This window comes from Pterocles gutturalis, unplaced genomic scaffold, assembly GCF_000699245.1.
Source record: "Pterocles gutturalis isolate BGI_N339 unplaced genomic scaffold, ASM69924v1 scaffold3104, whole genome shotgun sequence".
Taxonomy (NCBI): domain Eukaryota; kingdom Metazoa; phylum Chordata; class Aves; order Pterocliformes; family Pteroclidae; genus Pterocles; species Pterocles gutturalis.
Window position 1 is genome coordinate 89,449 of NW_010130376.1, and position 23,343 is coordinate 112,791.

The window sequence follows — 23,343 nt, forward strand, 5'->3', positions numbered from 1 at the left end:
GGAGCCAGTTTCCTGGTGGCTTAAATTAGAGCAGATTTAAATCGGAGCAGGGTTCTCATTTCAGCCCAGTGAGTTGCATTCAGGACCTTCATAGCTGATGCTATTGCAGTTTATGAAAGTTGGGTACATGTAGTCTTAGAATCGCCTATTTTCCATTTCCATGTTGTGCCATTACTCTTTTTGCTTATATCTATTATATTCCCTATACGCAGGCCCTGCTAATTAGTAGAATTACAGTATCTTCACCGTGTTTTCTGCCAAAGTCCCAGTGTGTTACAGTGCCAGTGAAATGGAAGAGAGGATTTTATAGGGAGAGTTCTTCCTATGATGCAGGATGTAGTGTTCAGGAACTACTTAGTAAAATTAATGCCACTACTTCTCTTATGACTGTGTTTTCCTTTGGTCAGCTTTGCTCTAATGTTGTCTCAGCAGCTAAGTTTTTAATGGCATTTTGTTTGATTTTACTTCAGGAGTCTGGTGTTGTGTTTTCTCCATTGCAACACGGCAGGGGAAAGCTGGGTAAAATCTCTGCTCCCATTGCCTTAAGTTGCAGCCAGCACTGGGTGAAAATTGATTTCTTTACAGGCTCTTCCGGTAGCTTGTTTTCTTCAAAATACCAAAATTAAGAAGTGTGGACTCCTCCATGGCTCAGTGAGACCTGTCTGTGAGGGAGAGAGGCAGCAGTGGTAAAAAGGGTGAGCAAATGCCCATGGGTTCTGGGGCAATTAGGTCCTACGCCTGGGGTAAAGCAAGCTTGATGTGTTGCTAAGAGTCATCTCATGTAGGGGTTAATACCTCCTGGGCTGTCCAAACTGCTCGTGTATGTAATACCTTCCCTGTCTACTGTCATGGAGAGGAGGAGTCAAAAGCAGAGCTATTCCAGCCTATCCATAACACAGTGAAAAAGACACCTTGCCCCTGTGACTTGTTGTGCATTTAGAGGGAGTTGGTGTGATTTGTTCCCTGTGTCCTGCAGGGAAACAGGGACTTGGGCAGTGGAGGAGAGAAAGGGGAGAAGATCCCCTTGAAAATGTTGGCACTGAAAAATATGTCTACATAGTAATTCCAGTTATGTTTATAATAATTAAAAGCAGTAGTCAGTAGGCATATTATTCTAACTCTGATAACTTCTATTTCATTTTAAAATCAGAGTATCTAAATAGGAGAATAAATTCTGCCAACTGTGAAAGCGAGTCATTTAGAAGCCTATTACACCTATCAAAGCTTCTTCATAATGCTGATTAAGAAAAAAGTTTCTAAAAGTACCTCACAAATAGTTTATGAATGCTGTTTACTCAGAAATGCAAGATTTGCATCTGCCCGTACTCTGTGTAAAATATTAACTGGGCCTTTGCAAGTAAGTATTTAAACATTCAGTTTTGGATACTTTTTAAAAGCTTTGTCCTGGATGGGTATATCACTGAACCTGCTTTTGTGTCAGAGTTAAGAGCAGGGAAGTGGTTTGGCCAAACTGCAGGTACCACTAACTGAGATGGCAGGACAATTTGCTTATTTTTTTTCTTTTTTTATTCATTAATCTGTCTGTTATATAACATAAGCTCTCGATAGAGGGAGAAAGGGACCAGAAATGTCAGGAAATGCAAATAAGGTCTGACTTATGTAAACAGTCCTATTTTTTCAACGTCATCAGAACACTGAATTGTTCACTTTCATTATAATTTTTCTGCTGCCTCTACTTGTATCGCAGTCCCTATCCAGCTTTGAAACTGAGTGGAGTCTCCCAGGCATGCCGGTCAATGGTTACTGAAAAGAAAAAGAAAAAATAGAACAAAAAAAGCCATTAGAGTTCCTTTTTATTACGAACATAAACAAAACTTCTAAGGAACGTCAATATACTGTCAAAAACTTTCACCAATGATGTTGTTTTGGAGTAGCTCAAACCTCTCAGGAACCTCCCGTTCTGATCACTTCAGCCACCAATTAATCTTCAGAAAGTTGACTGGCACATTTTAAAAATACCATTCTGCTGTAAATGCAGGGCGGTGTGCTTCGTTTGTGCCACTATCACATTTGACAGTATTTCAAATACTACTTTTTTTTGAGTAATTAAAGTGTGAGCAATTAGTTTGTCTTTTTAATAATCTGTGTTTCTAATTTGCATACTTCTGTATCTCCTGGATATGTTCAGAAGGCACTGACCAGAATGATAATGATACAGACACATTATTTATTAAAAGAACACTATCAATCCAGTCACATGCTGCAAAGATCTGCAAAGAAGGGTAGTATAAAATGAAGGGTTGTTTTTTTTTTTAATATAAGGATCTAGTAACAGCATGTTTCTTGTCCTCCACAATTACGATATTCAAAATGCTTGGTCAAATCATTGAGGCTCATTTTTTAAGGGGAAATAGCCAGAAAGTAGTTCTTGACTAATTTCAGAAGACAGCTGTTTGGATGTTTTTTGACTAAAATAAATGCTATTCTTAATGTTTTGCCTTTAGTTCTGCAAAAAGCACATGTTGCTGACTATAGCTATTTAATACTGAAAAAGAAAGGTAAAATGGCTGCATAATACATTTAAATAACTTTTCCTCATGGGATGTCTGAAGGATAATAATGACAGATCCTATTAAGTTTAAGTAGATGGGTCATCTCCTTGAAAATACAATAAAGATATTTTCAGCACTGTGTGTTCAGAGTGCTAAATCTTTTTAAAATGTGCTTTTATTGGTGTGTTCTTAACTCTTGACCAGTTTCTGGTCACCTGTCCTATCCAGTCGTAGTTTTGTTGCAACCACCCATTCAATTCTATGAAAGCTATATGCATCTACAGGTATAAGAACACTGTGTAAAGATACACAAACATTTTTATTAGCACATAAGAGATTTCATCTACAGGAAAAGCTAGAACAAAAGCTCAGCAGCTTGCTACCTTTCCTGAAAACTTGCCAAGAAATTAATTTTCCTTCTTTATGTTCTGTTGAACATTTTTAATAATAATTTACTATGGAAAGGGAGGCACTCTGTCTGTTCTCCCTGCCTTAAGCCATGTGCAAATCTGCAAGTGCTTTATACCAGTACCTGTTCATAGGAGTGGCTTCTCCACGTAAGACCTCTGGGCTGTTCCTGCAACATGTACCATTACTGATTGCAAACCATACACCCTCATGGATAAGATTTGCCAGAGGAGAGGGTGGTTCAACACTGTAGGCAAGTCTATGATGAGGTGTTATATATGTGCAGTCAAACTTTTTTGTCCTGCCATAGCAGAGGGGGAGTCTAGCACCTTGTATGAGGAGGGAGCTTCTTCATTACAGCATTAACAAGTAGCAGGGAGGAGTGCACTAAAGGGTTGTGTGGGGGAAGAAGAAATATACCCTTTTCCTGAGATTTTCTGTTCCTTAGACTTATCTTTCATTTCTCTCACTTTCTCCCTTGCTTTTTTCTTATGCCTCTTCCCCTTGCTTAGTCTCCTTTCATCTCATCTTTCCAGATCTCCCAGTCATTATTTGACTTTCACCGCCTCTCTGCCACATTTGAATTCTCTCTCTTATGGCCACTTACAGTACCTCCTCGCCTGCTCCTCTGCTTGTTGTTCTTTTCCTCCCTCAATACCCTGCCACAGTCCAGTGATCATCTGTAATTCAGCAAATGAGAGGGACGACATAGGTGCTACCTCCCTTAGTGAGCTTTGTAGCTTGTACTGGTTACACTTCCATTGGCCATCTGCTAAGCCTGACTGCTCAGTCTCAGACTGGCTCTAGCTTTACTTGTTAAAAGAATGCTTATCGGATATTTTCATGAAGGACACAGTAGCATTATAGGGTTCTGTATAACAGAGATTTTCTTCCCTCTGGGGTATTTATGTCAGTTTGGCACTCAGAGCTGTCTGGCAGCTCCTCAAGATGATTGTTTTGCTGTGGGTATGCAAAACCAGGACAACAAAAGTAATGCTGTTAAGGTCATTAAAACAGGGACGCTTGGTTTCGAGAGACACGCAGGCTGTGCCTATATTGTATGTTAGGAGGCTGAGTCAGGGAGTGGGTGAAAAAACCTCATGTGCTGCCTGACTCACTCACCCTGCGCTAGATGTGGGCTGTCTGCAGTGTAATAGGGTTAGTCTGAGCTCAGGCTTCCTGCGAATCCTCCCTGCTCTCTCTGTGCGTGACATCAGGGCTTTGCTAGGAAGAAGGGTCCTGTGACTGTACAATACGAAGTGGGACAGGAAAAAATGAAAAGCTACCTTTCAGACCATATACTACAGCATGCCCACAAGCTTACCTCACATCTATAAGCATAGCCTGAACTTGAAGAAGATTGATATTATATACACGTGTATATATGTATATGCATATAGGTATATACTGCTAGAGGTACCATATTTATTTAAGGGAAAAAAACCCAATATTAATTCTTTTTAATGAGTTAATAGTGAGGAAAGATCACAGTTCAGAAAATTTTTTAAAAATTATATCTGGGGGGAGGTGGGACAGAAGCTGGTATGCTCTGCAAAGGAAACATGATGGTGTAGTAAAGTATGTGTGTGGGAATTGCTAGCCTGGAAAAAAATATTAATGCAGTCTCTGCAAAATAAGGAAAAACCCTTTCAAGTCAAGGTAAAGATTGAAAATATTGCAATATTGTATTATTTCTTTCCCTTCTAGTCCCTTACATGATTCATTACATTGATGTTATTTGTTAGCAGAGTAACAGAGAGTATTACTTTCCCCTCCTCCACTAAACAAAGGTCATTTAAAATTTCTTCCTTCTGAATAAAACTCGGAATGAATCAAACAGTTCCTCCTTAAAACATATCCATAAATCCCTTTGGAATCTGAAAATCAGAACACCCAGCAAAACAAGGCAGCTTTGTCCCTGTTAAAGTGTAGATGGATCTCATTCTGCGGTGCCAGGATCTGCTTGGGCAGTCCTAATTTATACTCTCTTTGTTCTTAGGAGGGCCTGGAAGATTAAAAAGCTTTCTGTGATTGACATTTCTCCAAAAGAAGCAAAGATGCATCAAGGATAGAATATAGGAAATAAAAAAAAAAATTCTCAGCTTTATTCCTGCACCCAGCTTTCATATCGCTTTGTGCTTTAACAACGAAGGGAGCCTCATGCACAGGGGGTTTATGCTCCAAGAAGCAGTAACTAGACAGTATCCTTACGCTGAGGTCCCTTGTCTACCAACGCTTGAAACTCTCCAAGCGCCATCCCTCCAGTCAGCTAGAACCCAGTCTCCACGAAAAGGGAGCGTAATTTTTTTGTGCCCATTATCTGTAAAACACGAGTTGTGCCTCAACATTGTCAGAGGTGTTTGGTTCGGCTGACTTCTGTTTTGCATGGTGTAGCTTTGGCAGTATCCCTGCCGTGGCTGAGCTCCTGCTTGTCCTTTCTGGTTAATTTTAATGATAAGAACAAACCGTGGCACTGAATATTCATTATTGCCTGTCTACAGGGGTGAAAAAGTGAAAGAGGGAATAAAGTATGTGTGTGTGAACATACAGCAATCATAAAATAAACTTGGATACAGATGATTAGCAATTTATAGGCTGTATTTGGATACCCTGCCTTCCATGTCAGTCCCTTTTTAGCCAGAATAATTCAGTGGGCTGAAGTTGCAGCGGCCACTAGAACTTTATCTCTAAGAACTTGGGGTCATTTGTGTTATTCAGATATGGTCCTTCATCTGTGTATCATTTTGTCTGAAAAGGCTTGTGTTGTTACTCTGAGAAAGGAAGAGTGCCTGTCTAATTTAAGAAATAAGGCTACAGATTAGAAAGACAAGCCAGCAAAGGGGTTACAGTGGGGCAAATGTGATCCATTTTGTTTTGTTTGGTTATCAGGGAAGAAAGATTAAGCTACATATGTTAATGAAGCAGTTTCACTCATATTTAGTCAAAAATATTGAAATCCAAGAAAGTTAAATTCGGCATTAAACTTTAATAAGAGATCTAAATCCGGAGCTACTGGTGTTCTTACGGTTAAGCAGGCACTTAATTGCTGTGATGGATGGGCTTCCAGTAAGAGTACTGGTACTGTGGATGTGTTAAATTGTTAGTTGAGAGATTTTGTAGAGAGCAGGAGTTCAGCGTCGTCTGGTTTGCATGAGTAGTTTCCACCCACTAATCTGTTAAATCTAGTGAAGAGAAGACTTTTGATCCCTTTTAATACACTCCCAGTCACATTTGGCTAACTTGCTGTTTCTGAGGGAAAGAAAGGGTGTGTATTATATCACACAATAACATTTTCTTTAATAAATCAAAATGTTTTCTAATCTACTTCAAACCATATATATGCTACAGGCAAGAAGCTGCTGAATGTGTAATGTGAATAACAGAGCTATTATATCAAATCCATTTCCAGTGTGCTTCCTCTGACACCAGTGACTTCAGTGGATTTATTCCAGGGATGAATTTGGCTATTCCTGTTCTGTGTAGGTAAATCTTCAGGCCGTGCTAATTAAAAGAATGTCAACTGGTTTTACCATTCCATTATGCTGGACTTTGTAAAGGTTATTTATATCATTCTACATCAGGCCCTACTGAGCGAATGTTTCTGGTGGCAGTTCGCCTTATTAAAATAGCTGCAAGAAAATGTAAGCACTGGAACTAAAAATAAAACGTTGTTTCTCAACAGGGCAAGTGACATCCACCTGCATTTTTTTTTCAAATTTTATCATTTTAATGTTTACTGAATAGAAACTGCATTGCTTTCGTTATGCTTTAAGCCCTTCCATGTTAGTGATGGGGTAACTACTGATAAGTGGAAGCCAGAAGTAAATGTACTAGTATCCGCAAAGACTTCTCAGCAGAGGTGGTGGTTGTTTCCCATGCTTTGATTGTCTGATGGCTTTAAAACAAGTGACCCAGAAAAAGTTTTCTGGTGTGTGTTTACTGTTGAATATAGATTTTCTGTGTGAGCTGACTGTGACCCTTTCCTGAGATTATTAATAGATGACCTTACATTTGTTTGTGCTTATACTGTATTTGTTGAAGCACATTCTATAAACCATTACCAGCAAGCTCTTCTATTATAAAGCACGTATGACTAAGACCTCGGTTAAATTAAAACTTGACCGTATAGTTTGAACGTTCAGTTCACTTTATTTTGTTCTGATTCAAGTGTAAATTACAGTGGTTGCTGCTCCCTTTTCTAATTGGGCATTGTGAAATGCTGCAGATACAGCTTGGTAACTGGCCATCATGCAGCCTTGCAAAATATTCTTCAGAATGGACAATGTCTTTCAGAGCAACTTCTGTAAACATCTGGATATATCACAGGCTGTCAGCTCTCAGCTTCAGTGGCTGTGTTCAGGGTTTTTTTTGACAGTGGAGACAAAAAAACCCTCTTAAGACTGCCACATCCACCTTAACTGGTAAAAATGGGTTGTTTTCCAATCTTATACTACAAATCAGTGCTTTTGTACTAGCATTATATATCCATATAGCTTCTAAAAGCAAGTAAAACATGTTAAAAAAAGATCATTGCTGTACTGGTCTTCTAGGGCCAGAACTTTTCAACTTGCTGTTTGATGGGGCTGTTTTGTGCATGAAAAAAATGTGTTCACGTAAAAGAAACTCTAATCTGCTTTTATCTGCTGTAGTTCTGGTTTTATATTTGTTGTCTTACTCCTGAAGTCAGAACAGTTTTTAGAGCAGCTTCAGGTGTGCTGGCTGCCTACAGACCTGCACAACTGAGGGCAAGGACACGCTGGGCACCCTTTCTTTCCTTCAGCCAGGTCTCTGAAAAGGGGACACGGAGCTGTTCCATTCGGGTATGCCACCACTCATCCCACAGTGCCGCTGGGAGATTTTTCCTATGCAAAAATCATCCCTATATAACCTTAGGAAACCTGATGATCCAGTGTATCTGCCAACAGAAACTTTTCTGGTAAAGAGAAAACTTGTATTGGACTTTTAAGATTATTTTCTGTCTCCAGGCTCCACAACAGCTTCATGCTTGAGCCAGCACTATTCTATTATAGTTTATTCAAGTGGTTACAGAGAATATTATTGTCACGGATGTCTTTCTCAGGTACTTGGAACCACATCCTTTCAATGTGTGCTCATGATGTAGTTGTTAATAAACACCTAAGCATCCAGTGCCACGCTCAAGGACTTGCAGTGGCACTAATTTCTTTGGCTTGCTTTTTGAGAGTGACAATGATTTTCTTAGGTTTCCAGCCTGTAATTCAAAGACTCTCCTGTCTGCCGAGCTGATGAAGTGAGAACAACTCTATCTGTAATGCAGTATTTTTTTTTTTTTTTCCTGAGTAACGTGCTATCAAGAGACACTCTGAGGCTTGGACATCTTTAAACATGACAGTCATTTGTAATTAGAAGCTTCAAATTAAACAGCATAAAGGAAATACGATAAAATGAAAATGTAAAAACTCCCAGTACTTGTAAAGCAGCTAGTGGATTTCTTCATGTTATTGAAGAGATTTGGTACAGAGACAGATAGACTAAATAGAAATCTTACCAGCATCCCCTGATAGAAATCACAGACTGACAGTTCAGTGTATCATTTTGTAGAAGATTCTCAGAGAAGTGTTTTCTTTGCCACTGAGAAGACAGAAACACATTATGCATGCTTAAAGTCAATGCAAGGAAACAGAGCCCCGCAAAACATCTTTAATATAGGTTTGATTTCCTGTGGAATGCCTTCCAGATGTTCTCTCAAACAGGCCTCTAAAAAATGGTCTGAGGTAATTTTTTTGCAAACAGAAAAAGAAAATTCTGTTTTGTGTCACTGCATCTGAGAATCAGTGTTCTAATTCTTTATTGCATTACCTTGTGCTCAGGATTTGCACTGTATTATTCAAACTCGCTTTTATTACACAAAAGGTCAGTAGTATAAAAATATTTATATTACCCAATTGCAAATAAATCATACTTGTTTAGAATCACATTTGAGCTTAGTAGTTTTCCTTAAACCCAAAGGAGACCTAATATGTTGGATTAAAATTACTCTCATGCACAATCTTGAGTCACTTAGAGGATTTAACTAACAATGATAAACTATGAGATTAGTGTTTGTTAAATTCTTTTGATTTTCTGTAGCAGACATTGTGGAAAAAGATCTAACAGGTCTCTAGCAGATGGCATGAGCAAGGCAGATGGATAACATTAACAGAAAATGGTATATAATTTATTTTATTTTGCTTTGCATAAAATGCAGCAATAGAACATGAGTGTGGGGTGTGTTTATTTTAGAGCACTTGTTACTCAGAAAGAATGAGTTTTGGTAATAGAAGAATAGGAAGAATGCAATGTTTGTACTGTTCATTTTATACTATAGATATGCATAGGTGGAAAATACTTTTCATTTTTCATGGCTGAATTTCTGATGGTTAGCTCTCTCTTGTCTGTGATACTAGATGTCTAGAAGGCTGGATGACATAGGTACTTGCAGACATGGTGGGGAACATGGTACAGACAGTCAGCCAGCCAGTTTGGGTTGCGTGTGGGTGCTCAGCTGGAGGAACCAGCGTTTGTGGATTGTTGCGACTGTGCCTGATGCTCTGAGCAAGCATTCGTGATGCTAAGAGGCATCTGAATTAATCAGATGTGGTCTCTGGTTGTTTCTGTATACAGCTATTCCACAAGCCTGCATGCAATTGGGGATTGTGTGTATGTATTTTGCTTCCAGATGAACAATACAAATTTTAGACATAAATTGAATCTGGAATCAAATATTTGTGTGGGCTTAGGCTGACAGTCATTTCAAATAATGGAACAGAAGCAAAAACAGATAAAAATCAGCTTCTTTTGGTTAGTAGCTGGTAGTTGGTGTCCAAGATACTATAATGGTTTCTGCCAGTGTTGCAAAAGATTTGGATCTGCTCATGTGAGAGAAACTGCTTTCAGTATTCAGGTCTTGGGAGCCAAATGGTCTGCCATCAAATCTTTACCTTCATACCTCCAAAAAGTACAGATGCTGAGCTGTGGGTCAGGGTGCAGCGTGAGCCAGGGGCTCCCCGGGGTCCATGGGGACACCCCTGGGACCTGCAGGGCAGGACCCTGCAGGCAGGGCTCAACCCACCACCCCAGCCAGGGAATTGGGCAGCCCCAGGCATCATGCACCTCCCTGGGTACGGGCTGGGACATTGGCCCATGGATGGACCTAGCCTGCTGGGGCCCATGGCTGTGCAGGGCAGGGCCAGAGGTAGGCAAGGACATTAGTGCTCTCAGGGCCCAGATGCTGTCACTGTTTGAGGGTAGCAACCAAAGGAAAACTATCCTTTTTGCTGAAGAAAAAAATTAGTGGAGTTGCTGTTTAATAAATGTATGTAAAAATGACCATTTAAAAAACCTGACAAAATTTATAGTTGCTCAGAGGTGCTCAGTAGTGTGTGTGCATGACTGAAGAGGTATGAGATGTACTAGTATTATCCAGGTCTAGTGTCTTTTAATTAGAAAGGGTCAAAGCTGTATTACCAGATGCTGGGAGGGTCATCCCTCTTGTGATGGAGACCTCAGAGGCTTTTTTTGACTCACTGGTTTATAGAGTTTCTTATGCAGCCTTCACCTCATTTTCTCACTGCCCACTCACAGTGTGTTTGTGAAACATGGAGAAAATGAAAAGCTCCTCCAACAATGAATCCGTTAGTTTGGCCACATACCAGCCCCTCTTACCACTCTTGCATCCCAGCAGAAGCAGCACCACCCAAGCTATATGGGAGCTATTTGTAGCTCCAGAGGAGCTGCATGTGACCCCCACAAAAAAAGAACAAATATTTGGGTTTGTTTGTTTGTTTGTTTTTCTATAATAGTATCATTTATCACTATGACACATATTCATTGACATAGTCTGAAGTTTTTCAGTGTCAGATTTATACTTCTTTCCTGTTTTGAGTATTGATGCTGCACTTCCTTTACGTGACTGTACCGTCTCTGCCAAATGGTGTCTAGACACTAGAGCAGCTTTGACTAATTAGTGTAGTCACCCCAGTCACTCAGCGTTGGCATTTATATACTCTTTATGTTATTGCTGTCAAGCCATAAATAGGTACCTAAACATAAGGAGCAATGTAAAGAAAGGTGGTAGTGAGCAGGTCCAGACCTTACCTAACATCACCAAGGTGAGCACAGAGGACAGGAGCTGTCATCCCTACATTCAAACAGGGCAAGGAGTTGTAGCCACTCACTGGGACATCACAGCACAGCAGGAGATCCGGATTCAGTGTCGAACTTGGTCTGAAGATCACCACCACAAAGGCAAGGCTAAGAGAGAAGATTTCTCTCTCAGCTCAGCCCCTGTGTACCAGCAATTCAACATGTGTACAGCCAGAGAAAAAGAGAAGAGAAATCAACACCTGCCAGCCAAGCAACAGCAATACTGCTTGGGGAGGACTTGTGGCTGGTTTGTGGAGCTGCCTCCCAACAGGCCACGATCTACACCAGATCCAGACTAAAAATGCAGTTTTAGAATTTTTCTGCAACTTCATCATTTATATCAGACCTTTAAATATGGCACCAGTACTGAAGCTGCGTTGGCCAGCTCTAAAGAGGGAGACCTGATAAATATCAAAGATGGTTTCAGAACATCAAAGAACTTTTACAAAACCTTGAGAATAAAAAATAGTGAAAACCTAATCAATGCTGCCTACGCAACAGGCTGTGATAATATAAAATTAAATTGCCTCAAAAATTATATGCAGGTTAAACACAATACTGCCATTAACAAAGCTTATTTGTAAGCAAAATTTGAAAGTTTTGATTTATCCTGCTGAGCATTTGAAGAACCACTATCGTAAGGAAAACAAATTAACTTTCTTTTCTTTGGTTTTTTTAACTGTTACAAATGATTTTACTGGTGCTAATACAAAGCATTAGAGAACAACAGGTTTGGGATTTTTTTTCTCTTCTCAGAAAGACTGTTCATTGTTGAGTAGATTTTCTTTGAATTTGCCAGTAGGATTATTCTTGTTTGTTGAGTTAGTGGTATACAAAATACTTAAAGTGAGCTTTCCAGCAGATCTGCAGTTTACTTTGAGGAGATTTTCCCGGGCTTAGATAGGACTCATTTGATTTGTGGGGGTTTTGCCCTATAAAGAGAGGATTTCAAGGAAGAAGATTTCTGTGTATTTCTCTTCAGTTCCTTCTTTTTATTCAAAGGAGGGAAGAAATCATTAATGCTGATGTGCACAAAGAGGATTTGTAGTTCTTCAACAGAAAAACAAGTTAATAGTTCCTTTTAAATTTAGTCCTGCTACATGGTATGTACCATATAAAGCTGCCTGTCTCTCTCTGTCCAGCTGTCCAGCAAATACGTACATTGCACATGTAAAATGGTGTGCACTTGAAGGCACACAGGTTGCAAGCTCTTTTTGTTCTTGAGATTACCAAACTGCTTGGTCATGGGTTAGACATTTACCCACAGGGTACTACTCACAAGTTGCTTCCAAAATAAAGTAACACAGGATGCATATTTTTTTACAGGACCACTATCATCTGATTTCTCTTTTTCAGCATCCCTAAAAAAAATGTCTCTTTTATCTAAACAGTTCTTAATATCATGTGCAATACTTCACAATAAATGATTCTACAGTCCCTAATTAGGCCAATTTGTCTCTCTCTGGATAAATAGCAGTACCACTGTTTTGGCATTGCTGATGAGCACACTTTCAGCAGTGCCAGTCTACTGCAAATGTTTGGGGTGAGATCTTCAGTGAGCATTAATCAGCACATCTTCCCTGAAAATTATGGACTTATTTTATGGAAGATGGAGATCTGTCTCTATTTGCTGGCCTTAACTTTATCTCCAGTGGAAATGAATCCACATAAATATCAGGTGTAGTTTGCATCTCAGGAGAGAGGGAGAACTTTGATATTATGAAGTTTGGATGACTCACTAGGGAGGAGGTGTATAATGATGTCCAGTAATGCTTGAACCAGAGGTACCTGAACTATATTTGGCTTATGAAAACTTAAATGTGCAACATTGTCAGATCATTACCTTTTATGACCACAAAAAATTCTTTAGAAATTAGCATAGAAATCAAGCTGCATGCAAAAGGGATCAGCAGAGCAATTCTTAGCCTCCTTTAGGGTTTACAACAAATAAATTCTTTAAGCAGACTGGTCAGTAAATGACTGGTGTTATTACATAGTTATCAGTCCTTAAAAACATTTAGAGAAGAGGAATGTATAAACTGATCTCTGGACCAATGCACCTATAATCTAAAGGAGAACTGGACATTTAAGAATGATTAAATGATTGCAAGAAGTGTTTTCAGGATTTTTAAGATGCTGATTGTATAATTGCAGCTCCAAAAAATTTATTTGTGGTCACATAGATAATGAAATTTAAATCTGAGGAGCTACTTTGTTTTAGAAACACAAAAATACTGCACGTACAGCAGGCTTGCTCTTTCTACCATGGCAATTTTTTTTTTTTTCTTACTAGCAAGATGTAATAGGCTCTCTTCTGTCCAAAGCCAGGCTTCCTCCAGGTGTTAGTAGAATTTGTAAAAACCTTCAAAACTGTCAACTGTCTTTGTTCCCATTTGCTCTTGGGAAGCTGGATCCAAGACACTATCTTAATTATTGACTGAGAGAGGAATCCCTGCAGTGACATAGAGTTTCCTTGCCCAAATTTTATCATGGTGCTGCTATTTATCCTTTCCCATACCTTGGAATGCATTTCTTCTTGGGTAGGTACAGTTTATATTCACCAGCAAAGCAGAGATTTTATGGAAATTTAGAAATTGATGTATTCATATAGGGCATCTTGAAGGATCGGTGGAACACTTCACTTTTTAAAGCTATTAAAGGCAATTGGGTACAGATGTCCATCTCAAGGTTAAATGGTTAAATTAGGGAAGGGAGGGAATGCAAAGCTTACAGTTGACTGTGGTTTAAAGGCAACCATAGATTTGCTGGTGTCAGTACAGTTAGTGAGGGATGGAACTAAAAAGAGGTCATGAGAATAACTCAGATAAATTCAGATACAGTTTGCATCCAGGCTATTTATAGGATGCTTTCTCAAACTAAGCCTGTGAACCTTTTGAAGTTTGCCCATCACGACTTTCAGGCCAATTAATGATCTACATCCAATCCCATTCTGAGATAGCTAAAACAATGAAGTAAACAAAGATAATTAGTCTCTAGAGCATGTAAACAAATAAAGTTGTTTCTGCTAACTTTTGTGTTTTCGTTGCAAAACTAAAAAAGAGCATTTATATTGTAAATCTACATAATGCTAGAGCAGTGCTGAAAACGTGTAGATGATACCATTCTGATTTTGACAGGGCTTTGCAAAGATTAAGCACCTGATCCCAAAACATCACTGTGAGTTGCTATACGCAAAAGGGCGTTTTCATCCCTTTTTCACAGAGGAGAAATGGGGATAATTTTGTTCATGGAGACAAAGGTCTGAATGGCACTTTATAAACAAAAGTCACTGCTCCAAGAAGTTTACAAGCCTAAGGGAAAGCCTGAGCAGAGCTGAGGAGATCAGGCCAGGATGGGCAGGAGAGCGGCTGTAGGATGTGGGACCTTGAACAACCTCAGTGATGCCCCTTAAATTATGCAGACCTGGATGGGATCATTATATGGCCTTTAAAAAAGCACACATAACCAGGAGAGTTCTGGGCTGCTAGTCCTTTTCTTGTTTTCCAAAGTCGTCGTGATCTGTTAATTGTAATACAGCTTCAGTCCTGCTCTTACAAAACTATCAGTAAGCAGTACTCTCCTTGTCTTGGATGTGGGGTATCTGAGGTAAGTGAAGATAATGCGGCCATTCATCAGCAGAGCTAGATGCAGAGCACATATTCCCTTCTTCTGAGCCCTGGGCTCAAAACTGTAGACTTTGGATAAACGCACGTTTTAAAAGAACAAATAGATTCTCAGTACCGTGGCTCCAGGGCGCTGTGGAGCCCTTGCCATCTGGATGTGCCTGCTACCCCAGCTCAGCCAGCTGGTTCTGCCAGCCAGTCCAGAGCAGGGGTAAGCCTATTCCCTGGAAACTCAGGGCAGTACCAAAGCAGGTCCAGCCTCGAGTCATGTAGTAAGATGGAGCTCAAACATACCGTTTTGTGTAGTCAGTAAAACAGCAGAAGCTGTGTTCTGTTCCTGTAGAATAACAGATTCCAGCTACAGTTCAGATCCAGGCGAAATGACTGCTCAGATGATAAAACTGCTCTTTGTCTTTTTTTTTTTTCTTTTTTTTTTTTTTTGGCATGAAAATGCAGAGCATTTCTTTTAGTAAAGGACAGGCATTTCCCTGTTTTTCTGTCCCTTTTACTGTTTTCTTGCACTTTTTTATTCTGACTTCAAAAATGGATTCTGGAAAGAGATGTGTCTTAGAAAGAGACTCTCATCAGCTGAAATGTGTCCCAATATATATTTAAGTTAAAGAATATTAAGCCTTGTCCAAAAAAAAAAAAAATAGTATAAGAGGTAAGAATGCCTGCAGGCTTGATTTTTAAAGAGATGCATTTTTCTTCATGTTTCAGATCTCGCCTTGCAGATTTCTTCACAAACTGCCAGCCTGAGTCACGGTCTGTTAGTAGCTGTCTGAAGGAGAACTATGCTGACTGCCTCCTCGCTTACTCGGGGCTTATTGGTAAGAAGGCAGGGAAGGGTGGGGGCTTGCTCAGTCTAAGAAAAGCACCTAAACAATATTTTGAAGGCCCACATGAAATAAAAACTTTGGAATATAATACTGTACAATATGATACTAGCAAAATTCTCCACCTAAGTGTATTGTCTCTGTTATACCTTACACAGATTTTCAGGGTAAATTTGTAGATTGCAAGGAATTTAAGAATAAAATATAAGGAGAGAAAGGTGCTTGAATTTGAAATAAACAAATATAAATGAAGCTTACAAATTAAATCGTATTAATTTGGTTGAATTTGGACAGGACCTTGAAGTAGGAAGTTAAAAAGAACAAGTGAAAACACAGCTTAGTTGTTTTTGCTGCTGTCGTCACGAGGCTGGGTAACATACCTCTTGGGTTTTTTTCAAAAGTTTGCAGGACATTGGAGGAATTATTCAATAGACCAACCCAGACTTGTTTCACTTCCAGCTGCTATTCTTTCCATGACGTCCTTCAGTCCACTCTGTTTTCTGAGATGCCTCTCAGTGGAGGTGAACCAAATTTATCTTCTGAAATCCTCTTCCCTCCCAAGCATAATTCATTTTGTTTGCTGTCACCTTGCTGACTGTCGACAGTCACAAGGATGCCTTTATGCTGCAAGCCAGATTCCATATCCCACATATACGGTGCTTGATCTCTGAAAGAGAGAGAAGAGAGAGATCATCTCAGGAAGGTGAACTTGTTGTAGAAAAACCATGGTTGGGCAATAAAGAATAAGTGAATGTCAAAACTCTGAAACAAACAAATTTTAAAGGCCACCAGATAAGATGTTTTTAAGCTTACAGCCTGCACCTGCTGCGATGCAGCAGTATCCCCTTCTGTTGGGTGTGAAGGTCCCAGCTGAGGCCCTGAAGCAGATCCTGCTGTTAAATAAATGTCTCTGGAGATAATATCCAAAAATGAAATATCTCTCAAGTAGGTTGGTTTTGCTGAAAAATAACTGAAAACTATATTCACTGGCTTTTGTTATAATTCCTATTACTCTAGCAGCTAACAAGTGAGGTAAGTTCATGTGGCAGCTGGTAAAATAAGATGTGATGGTTTCAAAGGATATGCGTCTACAATTTAAGAGATGAAGACAGTATGCAAAGGGTATAACATACGAACAGTTATGACAGAATGTTATTTGACTGTAAAAAAAAAAAAAAGAATTGAATAGCCTTGAAATGTGATCCAGTCAATGAGATTAAGAAGTCTAGCTGCTGGCAAAGAGTGACTGTTACTAATAGATACTTCTGGGGGAGAGCTGCCAGAGAGCTCTTGGTGTACCGAGTCAATTTTTCTGGCAGTTTTGTTGGATACATTTTTCAATTTAACCTCAAGGATGACCCAGTTCCTGTAGTCAGGTGTTTCTGTGTTACTGTGGATGACCGTGCGGCAAAACACCATCAGATATCAGAAATGTGGAATGGATCCTCAAGGAGGTTAAATCAAAAGAAGATCCAGTTTTCAAAGAGAAAAATAAATGTTTTTCTTCCTTACAGCTAGCCCTTAGACACATGCAAAAAGGTGTTAGAAGAGTTCTTACTTCTTGGTGGTAATTCTGATAAACCAAGAAAATTGCCAAAACAAAACTTCCATGGGCTGAAACAGTAAATTCCTGCATCTGATACCAAGCTGATACAGAAGTGGAGTAAATTATGAGAAGACCATCAAATTTGTAAGATGCTGAGACAGAAGTCAAAGTGCAATCTTTCAAATGTCTGTTTGACATATATAAAACACAGGAAGAAGAGAGAGAGAGACTGTGGGTAAGAAACTGTTACAGATCCATTCATTCATCAGAGCTCCAGGATCTCCAGGTGTTTTAATTAAGATAAAATATTGTTCATTAAGATAAAATATTATTTCTTTCAGCTATTTCATTAAATGGAGCAAAAATTGTGCCTCCATAGAGTTTGTTCAGAAAATTGAGGATTCTATATGGAAGGTACAGTGGATGTGATTCTGCTATCGCATATAGTGATGTAGATCAGAGTTAACATCACTGGAATTAGTGGAATCCCACCTGAAATGAATTACTTAAGTGGAAGTAGAGTCAGGCAGTTTTTGTATGAGTTAAATAGAGAAGAGTCTATATAGGGTGCTTTAAGGTTTGTATCAGGATCTTATAGATATAATTTTAAAGATGTGTAGATTTTGCAGGAATTTTGAAAATCTTAATTAATTGCTTTAGGCTCTGTTGCAGTAATAGGGATAATCTAATTTTTTTTTAATTAAACAAAAAATGTAAAAACTATTAAATGTAGAATAAGACTGGAGATAGCCATGTTTGATATTCAGTGCTGTGGTTACAGCCTAGTTAAGCCACCTGGACCTGTCCCACATCAGTTATGTATTGCTCTAACTGCTGACTTCAAGGTCTGCTGTAACATTCACTTTTGGATACATTTGCACTTGTTTCCTGTAAAATCCTTCTGATTTCCCTGGTATTCCCAGGAATTCTGTGAGAGTTTCTGTGAATAAACTGGAGCTGCTTTGGGCCAAAGGAACATCAGTCACACACCTCTCCTCCTGGACTCACCATCCATCTCCTCATTCTTAATTGACTCTGATTTAAGAAACCTCTTGGCTGTGTTCAGGTCACTTCTGCTTTTGTTTAAAATATGGGAGACCGTCACAAAACTATTTGATAGAATGCAGAAAACCGAGCATGTCCTATTTTACTGCCAACCACCATGGTTTCTCTGATCCATTAGTGTCCTTCAGCAGAGTTTCCAAGATGCCAGCTAGCAGAGGGAGGGGGGAAGGGGAAGGCACACACATTGCAGAGAAAAAAGAAAATCCACCCCAGGAAACCAAGCACATAATCCGCTTGGGTTCACATCTGCCCCCAGGTTTAAATGACAGACTGATTTTCTACTAGCTGCTCTTTCAGCCACTCTGTTTTTGCTGGATGTACGGTTTGTGTGCTGTGTATACACATTCCTTGTCCTGTCTTTCCTGCATTCATCAGCCCTAATCGTAGTTTGATATCTGTTACACTTTTAGCTCCTGTCTTGACCCATTTTGATTACCTTATTAACTCGTTGTGATAAGAAAGTCTTACCTCAGTGACCTTTTAATTTCCTAAATACCTTTCTGTGTTTTTAACCCTTTACTAAGTGTTTGCTACTTAGCTTTTTTTTTTCTTCCCGTTTGCAAAATCCTCCTGATTTTCATTTTCTCTCTCTTCTTTTCATATCATGCCATGTGGTTGAAATAGTGTAGTGGACCATCGAATGGATAACGGACAGATATTTTCATTTGTTTTATTTTAATTTAACATCATTCCTGTTCTTATTTATCTACTGTCAAGTTTTCATTAATGGTGCAATTAATATTTGCCTATTTTACTAAATTCTCTACCTTCATTTAAAAAATCTTGAACTATGCTATTTACTCATGTGCTAATCTCATATAGAATTTGAGCAGTTATTACTGCAACTATCTGTTAAAAGTTGGAAGTAGATAAAGGTATGGGATTGCATTCTAATTTAAGAACATCCCAAATCATGACAAAAGATGTTTTTTGTGAGTTTGGCAGTAGGACTGCATTAATTTTCACATACATTACTGCCTTTCTCAGGCCAGTCCTTAGTGACTCTTCTTTGTCTCCCACATCATGTATGAAGCAGTTTGCATGTTGATTTGTTCAGTTCCCAGCGCTGCCTGGTGACCGAAAAGCTATTTGACGTCATTCTGTGATTTGTGTTATTTCTAATGTTCCTTTTTTTAGCTTGATGTTTGATAGCCCTTTCCTGTGTGTTTTTGCAGACTCTTGGACCTCAGACCTATGGACCGAATTTTCTCTGCTAGTGTACACTTTGGGTCTCTAGTATTTATCCTTCATCTATTCCATCTTGTTAAAAACTACTTTAATGTCAGTTTTGAGGAGATGCGATCACATTTCCTCATGATATATAGCCTGGTCTAGAAATGTAGATTACCAAGTGAGGAGCATGTTTCCTGAAATCATCATCCGTACAAGTCTGGAATATCTGCCCCTTTTTATTTATTTTTTCATATTTGGTCAGACAAATAAAATAAAGGTTCAGACTTCTCAATCTTTAGGGAAGTTTGAAATCTCTGACCTGCTGGGTAGATGCCTTCAGTGAGACTACTGGTTTGAATAAGTGTTGATCATGTAACAGTTGTCTGATCAGTGTTCATCATCAGGAGTGATGAACAGTTGCTGTGTATCTTTCAGGACACAAAATGCATTCTTTGGTTTAATTTCATTCTTGGCAGCCTTGAGTTGACATATAAATGTGAGAATATTTGCCCAAGAATTTGTAATAGAATTAGAATGAATCTGTGGTTGCAAGTTGTTGACAATGTTTAGGAAACAATCACTGTACTGAAAAAGTAGTGACACAGAAAGATTAATAGTAATTTATTAACTGTGAAGAATCTCCTCTGCCTTTTCATACATGCTGGTTGTGTTTTTGCTTTGTTCATCGTTCATAACCCACTCTGTTGGCAGGTCCCTAACAAGCACCCTGAGGTCAGCGCTCCTCCAAGACATATTAGGGCTCCTCTCAGCATGACTAGCATTCACCTTGCTCATGTGTTTCAGAACTGTTTTTCTAGGCTGGCTGCAGACCCAAAGAGGAAGCTCAGGTCTGGATGTCTAGTTTCAGCCATTTCTTTTCAGCTACAACAAAAATGAGAAAAAACACAAACAAGGAAGAAAAATTGGATTTTTAGAGTGTAACTCTAAGGGTTCAGGTCCATATATGTTTGATCCGGCAGCAAAGCCCTTTTAAGAGGTTCCTACCTTCTCCCAGTCCCCCACCTGTGCCATGGTTTTCCACCTGTCAATGCTGCTGATGCAGCTCTCGGTGGGAGTGCAGTATAAACCTTTTTAGAGGAAAGGAACTACGGCTTAGTGTGTGAATCATGTTACAGTCCCTAAAGTGGTTGCATTCAAAAAAACGAGGGTGTGAAGTATGGCACAGGGCTGGGTGTCAAAGGGCAAACAGAGATGGGAACTGTTAAGTCTGGAAGTTAGAGCCCTGCCAGGGGTCTGCATTGTGGATCCACGTCTGAATACGTGACTTACCAAGTGCTGCTTGCTATCTTCTTAGGATGGAAAGAATATTTCAGTACCAAGGTTGCTCACAGTACTGTACTTCACTCTTTGTTAATAGGCACAGTGATGACACCAAACTACATCGACTCAAATAGTCTCAGTGTTGCCCCATGGTGTGACTGCAGCAACAGCGGTAATGACATAGATGAATGCCTGAAGTTTCTGAATTTCTTCCAGGACAACACATGCCTTAGTGAGTACAAAAGTAGACGTCTTTAAATGTGTTTTAGCATGTTTTCTGGAATTTCTTTACTGTTTATGTATGTTATGATATATCACAGCCATCTCTTTGGATTTAATAAGCATGTTTCTGCTGTAGGTGTAAGAATTAAATGAGCAAATGTGCCTGATACAACGGTTTATGGCCAAGATTGCAAACACAAGATCTTGGGGAAAAAAAAATCAAATAGCAAAGTTGTATTGTGTAGAAATACATTTATATCACAGATTATGGTCGAACACTAACGGGGAGAATCTATACCAAAAAATTGCAACACCTGAGGGGCTTCTGTATAATTTAAGAACTTCATATAAGAAAAGACATGTAGTTTATGCTATGAAGGATTTGCTGTAGGTAACTATAAATTGGCTTGTGTTTGCAATTTATAGCCAAGCTTCAGGTTTTTTAGGCTACTACTTGATATCAGATGCTTGATTTTAACACAGGTCTGGATAGTACTATTTTCAAGATTTTTTTTTAAATTATTGATTTTTTCTTCAGTCAAACTCACTTCCAAATTAGGGGCTGTTATAAATTTCAGAATGGCTCAGTGGAGTCGATTTTGGCAGGTTCTCTTTTCAAATTTCCTGTCTTCCTGAAGCAGCATAATTGAATGATGTGGAGTGTGCATCAGAGTTTTAATTTCAGATAAATGAGGAGACCAAAAGAGCTTGGCTTCCCTAGCCTAGCAGAACAGAAGTTGAAAGGATACATGATTGTCCTCTGAAATTGCATTAGAGGGGCAAACCCAGGGAGGGAAAAGGAATACTTATCCTAGGGGACAATGTTGGCACAAGATCTAAAAGGGAAATATTTTCCATACATATTTAAGCTCAAAATTGGAGAATTTTTAACCGTCAGACTAAAGAAATAGGCTTCCAGCAGGAGTTTTGAAGGTAAAAAATTCTTACTGTTTTTAAAAGTCATATTTTGTCAGCTTACGAAAAGAAGTTGCTTCGTTGCTTTTTTCAAAAACAGTCAATGAACTCAATGAACCGTCACATCCAGCCCTATATACTTGAGTTAATGCCAAGGCAGGGTTCAGTATATGTTTTAGTATAGTGTTCTGAAAATCTCCATTTGTAGCTTCTCAACAGGCATCATGTTGTGAAGGCATGGGGAGACTTGTGTACAAAAAGTAAGTGAAGAGTTACTATTTGATACACTATCTCTTGAGCTTTGGAAGAATGAATCGGTTCCTCAAGATAATTTAACCAAAAAAAAACCCCAGAAAACAATTCAGACTATTATTGGGTAGAAGTTAACAATATAGCATCAGACCTTCTTGAAACCTGAAGTGCTGCCATTTATATATACTGTAATGCATCCAATTTTATTCATTTGTGAATGTATTAATTGGTAGAATGTTACAGGTTCCTTTCAGAACATAAAGACAGAGCGATCCCTTGTCCTTTCTTTTGCTGTTGGTTGAAAGCATTAATGAAGACAAATCAAAGACAGTAGAGGTTACTGTGAGACAAACTGTAGTCATCTTAGCTGTAAGAGATGTCTTCTTCATGAAGGTTTTTCTCTTACAGAGAATAGGATAAGTTCCAATTATTTGGTTTTTAACTGTTCTTTTCATTAATGGGCCTTACACTGCCTGAAGAAATTGTAATTTGTTTATTGGATGAGATTGAAATCCCTCCCACTTTTTTTAGACAAAACAAAAATCCTTTTTGCACAATGGGATGAAACTAGATATTTCTTGATGGTCTGTATTGCGAAAGTGTACTTACCCTTCAAACTGAAAAACAAACCCGTGATTTGGGGGCATTGACAGAAGTGGAAAACCTAGCTTAAATGCTTATTCAAAAATCTATTTGGTTATTTATGCAAAGTGGAATAGCTGAGGCTGTACCCTGAGGGGTGCGGAACTCAGAAAGCAGGAAATCCAGGTTCACGTTCATACTGCGCTTGATGTGGAGCTGGGATCTGAAGCTGAGTTTACCATGTCCCACATGCTTACCTGAAATCCTGATCTTCCTTGCACCTCTGTGTGCAAGGAATATAAGAATGTTGTCAGAGAGGGTAGGGAGGCAACTAGGAAAGCTAAGGCCTCCTTAGAATTAAACCTTGCTAGAGGGGTCAAGGATAATAGAAAGGGCTTCTTCAAATACATTGCAGATAAGGCTAACACCAGAGGCAATGTAGGCCCACTGATCAATGAGGTGGGTGCTCTGGTGACAGATGATACAGAGAAGGCAGAGTTACTGAATGCCTTCTTTGTCTCTGTCTATACTGCTGGAGGCTTTCCTGAGGAGCCCCGTACCCCTGAAGCCCCGGAGGAAGTCAGGACAAAGGAGGAGTTTGCCTTGGTAGATGAAGACTGGGTTAAGGAACGGTTAAGTAAGCTGGACACCCATGGGTCCTGATGGGATGCACCCGCGGGTGCTGAGGGAGATGGCGGATGTCATTGCTAGACCACTCTCCATCATCTTTGTAAGACGTGGGAAACGGGGGAGGTGCCCGAGGA

General features: G+C 39.3%; 1 protein-coding gene across 1 annotated transcript in view; it reads left to right on the top strand.

The window, feature by feature from the left end:
- LOC104466677 (GDNF family receptor alpha-1) overlaps nucleotides 1-23,216 on the top strand; it is a gene marked incomplete at its 3' end in the record, with an annotated part of 112,639 nt that extends 89,423 nt beyond the window's left edge. Inside the window, exons 5-7 of the mRNA XM_010080197.1 lie at nucleotides 15,428-15,537; nucleotides 20,706-20,840; nucleotides 23,118-23,216. Of these exons, the coding sequence (XP_010078499.1) occupies nucleotides 15,428-15,537; nucleotides 20,706-20,840; nucleotides 23,118-23,216 (344 nt within the window). The remainder of the gene's footprint in view (nucleotides 1-15,427; nucleotides 15,538-20,705; nucleotides 20,841-23,117) is intronic.
- Between the last annotated feature and the right edge of the window lie 127 nt (nucleotides 23,217-23,343).